The sequence below is a fragment of the Caenorhabditis briggsae genome (assembly GCF_000004555.2).
Source record: "Caenorhabditis briggsae complete genome, chrI, whole genome shotgun sequence".
Taxonomy (NCBI): Eukaryota; Metazoa; Nematoda; class Chromadorea; order Rhabditida; family Rhabditidae; genus Caenorhabditis; species Caenorhabditis briggsae.
The window spans coordinates 11,840,677-11,854,282 of record NC_013489.2 but is presented as its reverse complement, the minus strand read 5'-3'; the positions used below and the strand labels follow the sequence as shown (position 1 = coordinate 11,854,282).

Below are 13,606 nucleotides of genomic sequence, written 5' to 3'. Positions count from 1 at the left end.
AAATTCAGAAATTCAGAAATTCAGAAATTCGGAAATTCAGAAAATTCAGAAGTTCAGAAATTCAGAAATTCAGAAATTCAGAAGTTCAGAAATTCAGAAATTCGGAAATTCGGAAGCTCAGAAATTCAGAAGTTCAGAAATTGCAGAAATTCGGAAATTCAGAAAATCAAAAGTTCAGAAATTCAGAAATTCAAAAATTCAGAAATTCAGAAGTTCAGAAATTCAGAAATTCAGAAATTCAGAAATTCAGAAATTCAGAAATTCAGAAAATCAAAAATTCAGAAATTCAGAAAGTCAAAAATTCAGAAGTTCAGAAATTCAGAAATTCAGAAATTCAGAAATTCAGAAATTCAGAAATTCAGAAGTTCGGAAATTCAGAAAGTCAGAAATTCAGAAATTCAGAAATTCAGAAGCTCAGAAATTCAGAAATTGAAAAATTCAGAAAGTTCGAAATTCAGAAATTCAGAAATTCAGAAATTCAGAAATTCAGAAATTCAGAAATTCAGAAATTCAGAAATTCAGAAATTCAGAAATTCAGAAATTCAGAAATTCAGAAATTCAGAAATTCAGAAATTCAGAAATTCAGAAATTCAGAAATTCAGAAATTCAGAAATTCAGAAATTCAGAAATTCAGAAATTCAGAAATTCAGAAATTCAGAAATTCAGAAATTCAGAAATTCAGAAATTCAGAAATTCAGAATCTCAAAATCTCAAAACTTGAAAGCTCAGAATCTCCGAATCTCTGAACCTCAGAATCCAAAAATCCCGGATTCCGGGAATCACAGAATTTCAGAATCCAGGAATTCCAGAATTCCTGCATCTCAGAATCCGATTTTCGGTATTTCAGAATTTCAGAATTAAAGAAATTCGGAATTCCGGAACCTCAAAATCTTTGAATTTCAAAATCTTTGAATCTCAGAATCCCAAAATCTCTAAATTTCTGAATTCGCGAATTTCAGAATTTCAGAATCTCAGAATCCAAAAACCAAAACACTAGAATATCCGAAAGCTGATAATATTTTGATACTACAAAAATAGGAAATTAATCAAGAGTTTATCTTTAATATCTCTTCCCAAATCCTACAAATAATACTTTGATTTTCCAATTTTAATTTGAAAATTTCCGAAAACAGAAAATCCGTCATCATCAAAGTTCTTCTCCAACTACAAACATTACGTCAAAAGCAATATTGCAAATGGACTCTTTTTCCCCTTAAGACCCATTTAATCTGACCAACCAGAATAAAAAATAACGAAAAGAAAAAGGAAAAAGAAGAAGTAAATATTCAAAACACGTGCCATCTTCTACATCATCATCATCAGAGCATCATCTTAGAAGACGTAAATTCATTGATGACGTCTTCGGAATTCCTACTCTTCCCCCCATTCAATCCACAACAACTCATTTTAATGTATGCGTGAAACTCTGAAAATATGAAACTTTGGGTTTTTTGGAATCTCTGAAACATTGGAATATTCAGAAAACGTGATTTGAGTAAAGGACATCGCCTGGAAATCTTACAAAAATGGAAATACAGAATCATCAGATCATTATATTAAAAAAAAGAGATTAATCGGAGAAATAAAAAATTGAGATTAATCTCTATGGGAAAACATGGAAGTTGAGGGAACTTTGGAGTCTGAAAAAGAGAGACTTTGGGAAAAAAATATGTTGGGATTTAGAAAAAGGAAGTTGAAGTTTGGAAAAAAGTCCACGTATATCAGTATCTCAAAATCGCAAAATTTTAGGATTTCAGACTTTCAGAATTTCAGAACTTCAGATTTTTAAGATTTTCAGAATTTCAAAATTTCAGAATTTCCGAATTTCAGAATTTCAGAATCTCAGAATTTCCGAATATCAGAATCTCAGAATCTCAGAATCAAAGAATGACAGAATTTCAGAACTTCCGAATTTCAGATTTACAGATTTTCAGAATTTCAAAATTTCAGACTTTCAGAATTTCAGAATTTCAGAACTTCAGATTTTTAAGATTTTCAGAATTTCAAAATTTCAGAATTTCCGAATTTCCGAATTTCAGAATTTCAGAATTTCAGAATTTCCGAATATCAGAATCTCAGAATCTCAGAATCAAAGAATGACAGAATTTCAGAACTTCCGAATTTCAGATTTACAGATTTTCAGAATTTCAAAATTTCAGAATTTCCGAATTTTAGAATTTCAGAGTTTCCGAATATCAGAATCTCAGAATCTTAGAATCAAAGAATGACAGAATTTCAGAACTTCCGAATTTCAGATTTACAGATTTTCAGGATTTCAAAATTTCAGAATTTCAGAATTCCAGAATCTTCGATTTTTAGATTTTTAGATTTTTAGACTTTCAGAATATCAGAATCTCAAAATCGAAGAATTTCAGAATTTCAGAAATCTAAAATATGAAAATCTCTGAATCTCACAACCAGATGCAGACACAAAAATCGAAAATTTGAAAATTTCTAGATTTCATTCAAATTTGGGTCATTCCCAGAATAATCTGAGTATTTGAAAGCCTGAGAACATGAGAATTTTAGAAACTCAGATTCTCAGAATTCCGAATTCCTAGAAGTCCAAATGTTCAGGATTTCAGAATCTCAGATTATCAGAATCCCAGTTTTTCAGAATCTAAAAGAGCTCAAACCTCAGACAAAACGAAAAAAGAGCTATAGAATAGAATAATTAGATAGAGGCGTTCTATTTTTTAGTTTCTATTTCTGACCCGGTGTTTGGGGGAGTTTTTGGCTGGTGCTCATCTCCTTCTTCTTCTTTTTCTTCTCTTTTTTTTCTATTTCTGTGTGACGTAGATTCTGTTTACTCTCTTTCTCTAACCGCTCTCTCTATAGTTCATACTATTTTCTTATTCTCGATCTCCCAGTTTCAACTTCGAACTGAGAAGAGAGGGGCTCAACGCTCATGAGATAGGGGGATAGTGTTCAAAAAAAATTTTGTGAGCATTTGAAATTTATAAAATTGAGATTCTAGAATTTTCAGAGAACTCTGAAAAAATTGCTCATTTTAGATAGCTTTCCTGTCTTCTACAGTAAGCCAAGAAAGTTAAAATCTCTATTTTTGGAAAATTCGCTCTATTGATAACCAAAAAACTCGTTAACACCTCCAAAAAGAGATAGAGTTCTAACATCACACGTTTCCTGTTATTCTTGTTAACTATTGAGATAAAGAGAGAGAGAGAGAGAGAGAGAGAGAGAGAGAGAGAGAGAGAGAGAGAGAAAGTTAGCTTTATTTGGATGTTAGGGTTAGTGACGCGAATCCGGGACAAAAAATTTGCTAGAAAAATTAAAAAATTGGATAAAAATAGACCGAAAACTCTTGATTGAAAATCGATATAAACATTTTTCAGAAACCAAAAAAAAAAACAATCCAAAAAGTCAAAAATGAGAAAAATCCTTTTCAAAAAAGCTATGCGCCTTTAAAATCACCAAAAAGGTTCGAGAAAATTTAAGATTTCGTAATGCCCATTGTGTCATTTTTAATTGACAATGCGCCCAGCTGGTCGGGACACCGGTACCGCGCGGAGTGTACTTATACTATTCGTTGGGGTTAGCAATCAAGAAATGACGTCATACCTTTTTATTTCCGTTCTACATGGAGAAGAAGTAAAAGAACGTTCTGGAGTCCGAAAACTTCTAGAAAACCAATGCTTAAAATTGGAAAAATGGAAAATTATAAAGTTCGAAAATTGGTTTCATTTTATCAGTTTTTCAGACTAAAATTTCAAAAATTGTATGAAAATCGAGCTATTAAAATATCTGATTCAAATTCGAATCAAAAGAATCTTCAGAAGCATATTTTTTTGAAAATTTTCAATGAGTCATCAATGATGCCGTGCCGCTAATAGAAGCCCACCTGAACCGTCAACTTTGAGCTCAATTATCACGATTCCTGTGAAAGATAACAAAAATTTGAAAACTAATAAAATATTGGTGAAACTGTGATAAACAATTTACCAGTTGATTACTTTTTGATATCTTTTACAGCAACCGATATATATTTGCTCAAAGTTAGTGGTTTGGGTTGGCTTGGAGAAAATACTGTAAATTGCCGTTTTCCTGTTCTATGAGGGATATCTCATTTGGATGAATTTGTACAAAAAAGTTGTCAATCACAAAGTTGAAGCTCTTGTCTTGTTCTATATTTTCTGACAGTTTCAAAACAATCTGATAGCTCTAAGATACCTTTTCTGACCCATTTCGATTGGTTCGATCAATTTTTCAGAGAAATGTTTTCCGAAATCATAAGCATTTTTCGAAAATTTCAAGAAGTTCCAAATCGACCTATTGAAATTTTTGAATCAAATTTTAATCAAATGGACTTTCCAAAAGCGGATGTATTGGTGGGCGTCCATTAGTTGAATTACGGTAACTACGGCTTATTGAATATGGCCTAGCTTTTTTAGGGTTATTTTCTAGGCCACCACCTACAGCTACTACGTGAAATATCCTAAAAAGACAAAGTAAAACGAAAAATCCAGGGAAAAAAGGAGAAGCCGGAAGGAAATGAAGAAAGGTAAGTGTACTTACTTATAGAGGAAAAAACGGGATATCTCTCCACCACTAGAAGCATAGTGGGTGGAAAGTGAGAAGAAAATTGAAGAAAAGTGGAAGTTGACTATAAAAATGGGATTTCGATACTTTAGATTGGTTGAAATGGTCCGGAAAATGTGAGAGAGGTGGCGGGAAATTGTGAAATTTCAGATTTTAGAATTTTAGAAACTTCTGCAATTCTGTGTTCTGCTGCTCCGTTTTCATTAGTTCACTAATTCCGAAATGTCTCCGACATTTGCTCTGTAATTTTCAGCTAAAAAGTGACATTTTTCATTTCTGTGACTTTTCTCGAAATTCTAGAATTTTCTGGTGACGTTCAGAAATCAAGAGTTCCTAAACTTCAGATATTCAGAAATTCAGAAATTCAGAAATTCAGAAATTCAGAATATCAGAAATTCAGAAATTCAGAATATCAGAAATTCAGAAATTCAGAAATTCAGAATATCAGAAATTCAGAAATTCAGAAATTCAGAATATCAGAAATTCAGAAATTCAAAAATTCAAAAATTCAGAAATTCAGAAATTCAGAAATTCAGAAATGCAGAAATTCAGAAATTCAGAAATTCAGGAATTCAAAAATTCAAAAATTCTAAAACTCTAAACTTCGAAAATTCCGAAACTTGAAAATTCCAAATTTCTAATCTCTTATCATATCAAAATTCTTCTTCTTCTTCCTTGTTTTTCAGATATATTCAGACAGATTATCTTCGCAGTATTTTTGAGAAATCGTCAACAAGATATATGAGGGTCAAAACAAGTTAAAAGGCTGGTCAGACAACTAAAAAAATGTGAAAATTTAAACAAAAAAAATCATCGAGGGATTCGAGAAATTGATTTAGAGCTAAAAATTTTCTCAAATTTTGAAAAAGTGCACATTTTCAATTTCAGCTCAAATCAGCTCAAAATCAATTTCAAATCTCTAAATGATTTTAAAATGTTTTTTTCAAAAAACAATTTTATGTTTGAATGATGTAATTCTTCAATTATTTAAATCTTTCTTACGATTAGGTGTACCAAAAAGGCTAATTTTGCACAGGAAAGACGATAAAATCCAATTTTGTGAAACTGAGAAAATGCGAGAAATGAGAGAATTAGAGAAATAGAGAAAGAGAAAACTGAGATTCATTGCTTATGTACTTAAGAAACGAGGAGGACACACAGGACGTTGGTGTTAGTTAGTGTTCGAAATACGTAATGTTTCGAAATATGAACGGTTAGCTAGAGAGTAATAGAGAAAGAGAGACGCAGAGATAAAGAAAAAGTTAGAGCAAATTAGTTAGAAGCTGAATTTCACAGAAAAAATTAAAATTAAAAAAAAAGAAATTTCTAATTTCAGACAGTAAAAAATGCTGAAAACTAGCAAAAAACATCCATCAAAAGTTCATTTTTGGGTTGAGAGGGACCTCGATTCGAAATTGGGCACCAAACCAATTTTTGACGCGTCGCGTGTCTGCGTTGTGGTCGCCAGCTAGACGTCAACTTTAAGCCCACGAAACTCGGTTCCGGTAAAAGATATCAAAAAGATGTCAACTGATAAAATAATAATCATAACATCAGCAATATTTTGCTTATTGACCACTTTTCGATATCTCCCATAGGAAAGGAGATAATTGAGCTCAAAGTGCACGTATAGAATAGGCTTCTAAAGCGACCTAGCGTATATTTTGAAATGAACTCAATTATCTTGGTTCCTATGAGAGATATCTAAAAGTTTTCCATCAATAAAATGTTGCTGTTATTATGATAAACATTTTTTTCAGTCGACCACTTTTCTATATCTTACACAGGAACCGCTTGGCTCAAAGTTGAGGGGGGTCATTCGATTAGAGTGATTACGGTAGATGCGATTAAAAAAATTTTAAAGAAAGATATTTCGAAATTTTCTGTAGAAAAAAACAAATTACTGATCAAAGGGTCCTTAAAGGAGGCGAGACAGCAAAAATTTCGGGGCACAGTTCGGGGGACGAAATCGCGCCGCGCTTATGTAGACCATCGGTCGTCAGGCGCCTTCGCGCCCCCGTAGCTCAGCCGGTAGCGGCGCTGTACCCTTGAGCTGCCTGTCATGAGTTCAACCCCTCATGGGGGTTCTCTATGCAAAATATCAGGAAAACTTTTTTTTTGGTGTCTGGCCTCCTTTAAAAATCCTTTAAAAAGGAACCCTCCTAAAGATAATTTTCCTCAAAAATCCAAATTTACCAGATTTTAATTCCAAACTGGCCAACTTTGGAGTTCTGAAACAGTAAGTCCAGAATTTTTCCATTTATCTGAAACTTTCAGATTATATGAAACCAAAATATAGCTTCATTTTTGTAGTTAACAACTCTTTTGTACCGGTTTTCCTTGAGGTAGAAATGACTGGTGGAAATCTGGAGCCTCCAAACAGCCCGTAAACGCTCTACTTGCTGCCCACCCTATGCGTTTACTTTTAGCTCAATTATCTCGGTTCCTATGAGAGATATTAAGATGCTGTCAACTGATAAAACTTTGGTGATATTATGATAAACATTTTATCAGTTGACAACTTTTTGATATCTTTCTCAGGAACCGAGATAATTAAGCTCAAAGTGTATGTGTAGGATGCGCCTGTTCAAAGGTCGCTTTTTTTCGGCAAAGCATATCTTTTTATATGAATTTTTAGGGAAAAAAACTGTTAACTACAAAAATGAAGCTCTATTTTTGTTTTATATTTTCTGAAATTTTCAAAAAAATTGAGTAGCTGGGAGCGATTTTTTTCAGATCTGCAAAGTCAGTTTTGTTTGAAAAAAATGTAAGAAAAATCAAAGGAAAAACAAATAAAAATCATAGGATAAGGAAAAGAATAATTAAAGATGAGCAATAAAGGTTTTGAAATTTTTAAAAACAAAAAAAAACGAGAAATTTAAGGTCCATGGCCACCCAAGAAGAACTTTAAGATTTAAAGGGACATAATAAATCTTTAGATTACTACCTACACCGGAAAAACAAATATTAAATTACTATGTCTACTCAATTTACCCTTATAATCAAGAACTTGAGGCAACATATCAGGCAGGAGGCAAAAATAATAAGTGCGCAAATCTCTCCTTTTTTCTCCCCACCGTCTAACACATCTTCTTCTCTGCGTCTCTCACTCTCTCACTCTCTCACGCCTAAACATTTTCGGAGTCTCTTTTCCTTCTTCTGTTTCACATCTGTTTCGAGGCACGCGGCTGCCTAGAGGACGGGGAACGCACATGAGAAAGAAACAGTGTGTGAGGCGATGAGACGCAGACACACACAGACGAAAGAGAACATGCGACAGCTGATATCGGGAGGTAGCAGAGAGTGTGGGCAGAGGAGAGAGTGCGAGACAGCGAAAGGAAGAATGACGAAAATGCTGTTTGAACTTTTAGGATGTCTTGGAGAGGGTTCAGAGGTCCCAAAACGAAAACTACAGTAATCTAAATTATATTTTTTTAGTTTGGGATTTTTTTAAATCGATTTTTCTCGAAAAAAAAACCGAAAATTAAAGCTTTTAAAAGTTAAAAAATTGCCGAAAACGACAAAAAAATCGTAAAATTTGAAAGTTAAATAAAAATTCTTTCAGGTTACTGTAGTTTTCGTTTTAGGACCTTCGTTTACTAGTAGTATAGTACGTGCACGCGCCTTTAAGGATTACTGTAACTAAAAACGATCAAAAACTTCAGAAAATGAAATAATTATGTTCAGGTTACTGTAGTTTTCGTGCTGGGACCTCCGACTAACAGTTTGATATGCGCCTTTAAGGATTACTGTAGCTAGATTTTTTTAAATTCTCTAGTTTTCTGAAATAAATCGGAAACTTCTAATATTTAAAGTTCCGAAAAAAGAACGAAATTTTTTAAAAAATGTTACTGTAGTTTTCGTGGTGGGACCTTTGTTTCTTTTCCACCGCTATTTGCATGCGCCTTTTAGGATTACTGTAGCTAGAAATGTCTCAATTTTGAATAAATTGTCGGGCTACTGTATTTTTCGTTTCGAGACGCTCATTTTTTCTGAAATTTTTTGAATTTTTTTTTTCGAAAATCTGAAAAAAAAATTAATTTTTAGAATTAATTTTTATCCGAATATGTTTTTGGGAAAAATTATGGTTTGACATGAATAAAACATTTTTTGAGGAAAAAAAAGTGGGAAAATCTGGAATTCTAGAAGGAATTTTTCTAGCTAAAAAAAGGAAAAAAAAACTGTGGAACATGAAGAAAAAAATCTGGAATTTTTTTTTAATAATGGAGAATTTATTGTAGAGAGAAAAGACACAGAGAGAGACAGAAAACAATGATAAAAATAGTTTTTAAAATCAAGGAAGGTGGATAAAAATAATAAGGGAAATTATTGATTTTTTAAAGCAAAAGGCAAACTTTCAGAGCAACAAAAAAGGAAAAATTTTTTAGATAAAATTATCCGGACTTGGCGTGCGGAGGACTGGTGAGCGTGGGAAAATCTCCTCGTCAGGCATTTGATTGAAGTTTTGGTCCTGAAAATTTGATGTTTTTTTGATTTTGAAAAATTAACATTTTTGAATTTGGCGCCATTTTTTGGCCGGTCGACAATCGGCAGACCGAATTTTCGAATTTGCGCGTCAACATGCCAGAGAGTGTTTGCGGATGTAGATTCAAAAAATTCGAAAAATGCTTCGTAGAATGAAATGCGTACGCAAACGCCCTGACGCGCAAACGCACGAATTCGGTCGGCGGTCGGCAAATTTTCCCGACCGCACGGAAGCCTTACGCACAAGGACCATCAAAAAACACCATTTTTGAGTTCAAAAATCGATTTTCTAGCCAAAGTGCTGAAATGGCCTAGTGGATTTTTCAGCCGACAATTTTCAGGCGAGAGGTCTCGGGTTCGAATCCCACCAGTGGCAATTTTTTAAAATTTTTTGTACAAAGTGCTCTAGGGGGTTTTCGATGGCGGGAAATTCGAAAATCAAGGTTAGACAGCTTGAAAATTGGATTTTTTGAAAAAGAATGTTCTGGAAAAAATCAATTAGGTAGAAAATCCCAAAAATCAGATTGTAGCTTCTCTAGCAGTTGAAGTTTGTGAGTTTTGGCGCCAAATTCAAAATTTTGAGTTCCTTGGAAGCTGGCGTGCCTTCGACGCGTTTTCTGTTAAAGGCTGATAAAAAGCTTCGTTTTTCTGAGCCCGAATTTTGACGCCAAATTCAAAATTTTGAAATTTCAATGACTCTGGCGCGCCTTTGACGCATATTTCCAAAAACTCACCGGAATCTGAAAATCACCATTGATAAGGGGATCCATGAGATCCTCTCCATCAGCGTCGTAATACGAAGCTTCTGGAGCATCCTTCAGTGCCAACGGATACTGCTGGTGGTACTGTCCTTCAGACGGTCCTTGCAGTCCAGATGGTCCTGCAGCTCCTCCTCCATTTTGCACGTCATCAAAATACAACGCACCGTTTTCCTCATCGTCATCCAACGGCATCTCGTCTCCAAACGTATTCCAATTGTAGTTCTGGACAATATCTCTGAATGATTCGATACTATGATCAGTTCCATTCAGGTATTCTTGAACTTCTTGGGAAAGCTGTCGATCGAATGATGGGGAGAGATGGAGTGTCGGGGAATGGAGATTCTGATGAGGGTCAATGGCGGAGGCTGGCTGATTATCCTCTATGGCCATTAGATTCTGTCTCATTGGTTGTTGAGGTTGTTGATAGGTCAGCTGGCCTGGAAGTGTGTTTGGCATGTAGTAGTCGTTGGCTTGGAAGGTGTTCTGAAATTTTTTGGATCGTTTTTGGAAGTCACATTATCCAAAATGCGACTATTTTGAGCTCAATTATCTCATATTCTTTTTTGAGAAATGGCTTGAAAATTGATTTTGATTGATTTCAAATCTAAAAAAGTAGGTTTTTGATGGCCCAGGAGCTGTTTTTGTGTGCAAAATGTACAACAAACTATAATTTTTAAGCGAAAAATTCAATTTTCCACTATTCCAACTAGATTTTCAGGTTCTCTAACCTTGATTTTCAAATTTCCCGCCATCGAAAACCTCTGAAAACAAAAAAAGTTTCAAGAAAAAAATTTTCACGGGTGGGATTCGAACCCGGGACCCCTAGACTCAAAAATGTCAGGCTGAAAAATCCACTGAGCCATTCGATCTTCTTTTTTTTGGAAATGGCTAGAAAATCGATTTTTGATGGTGGCCGGAGCTTTGAGCTCAAGTATCTCAACTTCTGTAAAAGATATCAAGAATTTGTCAACTGATAAAATGCTTATCATAATATCAGCAGTACTTTTCAGTTGACAAGTTTTTGAGATCTCTTATAGGAATCGAGATAATTGAGCCCAAATACAGCTCCAGGACTATCAGAATTCAGTTATTTTCCCAAAACGTGCTCGAATGGCCTAGTGGATTTTTCAGCCCGACATTTTTGAGGCAAGGGGTCCCGGGTTCGATCCCCGCCCGTGGCAATTTCTTTTTTTTTAAATATTTTTAACGTGGTGTAGGGGTGTTCGATGGCGGGAAATTTGAAATTCAAGGTTAGAAACCTTGAAAATGTAATTGGAATGGTGAAAACTGAATTCTTATACATAGCTCCAGGGCCGTCAAAAACCGATTTTTTGACTCTAGATAACTCAAATTTACAGAAAACTATCCAGAAAACGTTGCTCACCTGTGAATTCAAATTCTTATGCACCGCATGCTTATACGGATTCCTCTTCTGCCCTGCAACACCTCCAGAAGTCTGCTGTTGCTGTGGGAACGCTCCAGAATTCAACATTCGCCCATCATGATCCCGCTTTCCTGCTCCGTTGGATGCTCGGTGTATATTCTCTGGGTCAGTGCCCCGGATCCCATATACATCGATTCTGGCTTCGCTTCTGCTCCCTGATTTCTTGCCGAAGCATTTGTTGATGGCGGTGAGACAATTGGATTCGGCGATTGCTCCCGAGAAGACGTCGCTTCTGAATACCTCGCGCCCTGTTGGAACGGATCTGGTCTGTAGTAATCTCTTCCTGGAGAATTGCCAAAATCCTCGGTGACTTCTGAGATCAGCGGTCCCTCGTGATCGTGATTGAAACGTCGATTGAATGGTTCTTGGGTCTCTCGTTGGAGGGATTCCAGGAGATCGCAGACGTCCTTATAGGGACCTTCATCAGCATTCGTTCTCTGACGTTTTGAATTCGGGGTCCCGCCATTCGACATGTTGTTCGACGCTTGGCCAAAGTCTATGCCCAGCACACCGCTGTAACTATTTCAGTTTTGCAGACAAAAAAGGAAATCGAGAATTTAGAGGAACACCTAGATATTTTTGATGGTCCCGGAGCTTTGCGCTTAATTATCTCAACTTCTGTAAAAGGTATCAAACACCTGTCAATTGATAAAATGCTTATCATAATATCAGCAATACTTTATCAGTTGACAAGTTTTTGATATCTTTTTAAAGGAATCGAGATAATTGAGCCCAAATACAGCTCCAGGACCATCGAAAATCAATTTTCTAGCCCTTCTCTCAGAAAAGCGTTCGAATGGCTCAGTGGATTTCTCAGCCAGACATTTTTGAGACTAGAGGTCCCTGGTTCGAATCCCGCCCGTGAAAATGTCTTTTTTAACTCTTAATTCTAGCTTTTTAGGGGTTTTCGATGGCGGGAAATTCGAAAATCAAGGTTAGAAAGCTTGAAAATTTAGTTGGAATGGTGAAATTTGGATTTTTCTCTTCAAAAAAATTTCTCACCGTTTCGCGACCCGCTTCGATAGTCCTGGCTGCATGACGGACACCAAAAAGTGAAGGAGCTTCTTGAAGTATTGCTGTTGGCGCTCGTGATGCCGCCGCATCGATCCCATCTCGTTCCACATATCGCGATTTTCTCTGGAATTTGTCTTTTGATGAATAAATTGAAAAATCAGAGCTTTCCTATTGATTTTGAGCTACTTTGAGCCAAATGACCTTCGTATTCCTATTCATCCAGTCAAGAGCTTCATAATGAGCATAAACACGCTTAGGCTGCGACAATTTTGATTTTTTCAAAAGGTTACTGTAGTTTTCGTGGTGGGACCCAAAGTGAGCGGAACCTAGTCGTGTTTATACTCATTTTGAAGCTCTTGACAAGTCAAATCCATTTTTCTCACTCACTTTGTCAATTTGTTCATCTTATCCTCCATATTCTTCGCCTTCTCTCTCATCGAACGCATCTCGGCCATCACAATTTCCAAACTCTGCTGGGTCTGCTCGTTAACCACTTTGTCCTCCGTCTCTTTTGATGATTTCTGTGAAGACAAAGGTTCTAGGGAGTGTAAAATAGAGAAAAATGGGTGCAAAATCAGGTGCAAAACGGGATCACAAAGACTACAAAGACTACAAACTACAAAAAACGCAAAAAGTGAAAAAAAACGGAACCTTTTTGGGTGCATCTCTCACCTTCCTCTTGATTTGTGACAGTAGTTCGGGACGTCCCTGCACGAAACACGGATGACTGAACTCCAGATGATCCTGATCCGATTCGGTTCGTGTTAGGCCGCCTTGGGAGAGGGGAGTCATTTTGCGGAAGCCATCTGGAAGAAAAATGGGTTTTTAGCCAGACATTTTAGGTGAAAAATGCATATTTAAATAGGAAAATTGGTTCGAAAAGCGAAAAAAAAACCATCAATTCTCGTCCATTTATGACAACTTCCAGAAGTTTCTGGAAACTTTTTTTTTGAATTCCCGCCAAAACTGAAAACTCGGAAAAGTTTGCGATTTTTCAGAATTTTTTGTCTAAAATTTGTTGGAACGGTGTTTGATTACTGTAGATTACTGTACAAAATTTTGTAGTTTGCAGTTTTTTTCTGCAAACACAATCACGCCAATCAAAAAAGGAAATTCGTTTTCTACAGTAATCTTCCTGAATACCGTTCCATCAAATTTCAGACAAAAAAATTGGAAAAATCGAAACAAAAACTTCAAAAATAGCTAAAAAGACCTGAAAAGGTCTAAAAATTGCGCAAGAAATTGGAGAAAAATCGCAAAAACGCTAATTTTTCCGAATTTTCGACTTGGCGGGAAGGAATTTAAAAAAAAGGTTCCAGAACCTTAGAGAAGTTTCCAGAAAGCA

At 35.5% G+C, this 13,606-nt stretch overlaps 1 protein-coding gene across 1 annotated transcript in view; it reads right to left on the bottom strand.

Annotated features, from left to right (window-relative positions):
• Nucleotides 1–8,941: 8,941 nt before the first annotated feature.
• Nucleotides 8,942–13,606, bottom strand: part of Cbr-hsf-1 — a gene marked incomplete at both ends in the record, with an annotated part of 6,610 nt that continues 1,945 nt past the window's right edge. The window contains 6 exons of the mRNA XM_045241301.1: nucleotides 8,942–9,028; nucleotides 9,777–10,286; nucleotides 11,188–11,479; nucleotides 12,250–12,384; nucleotides 12,649–12,782; nucleotides 12,934–13,067. Of these exons, the coding sequence (XP_045096551.1) occupies nucleotides 8,942–9,028; nucleotides 9,777–10,286; nucleotides 11,188–11,479; nucleotides 12,250–12,384; nucleotides 12,649–12,782; nucleotides 12,934–13,067 (1,292 nt within the window). The remainder of the gene's footprint in view (nucleotides 9,029–9,776; nucleotides 10,287–11,187; nucleotides 11,480–12,249; nucleotides 12,385–12,648; nucleotides 12,783–12,933; nucleotides 13,068–13,606) is intronic.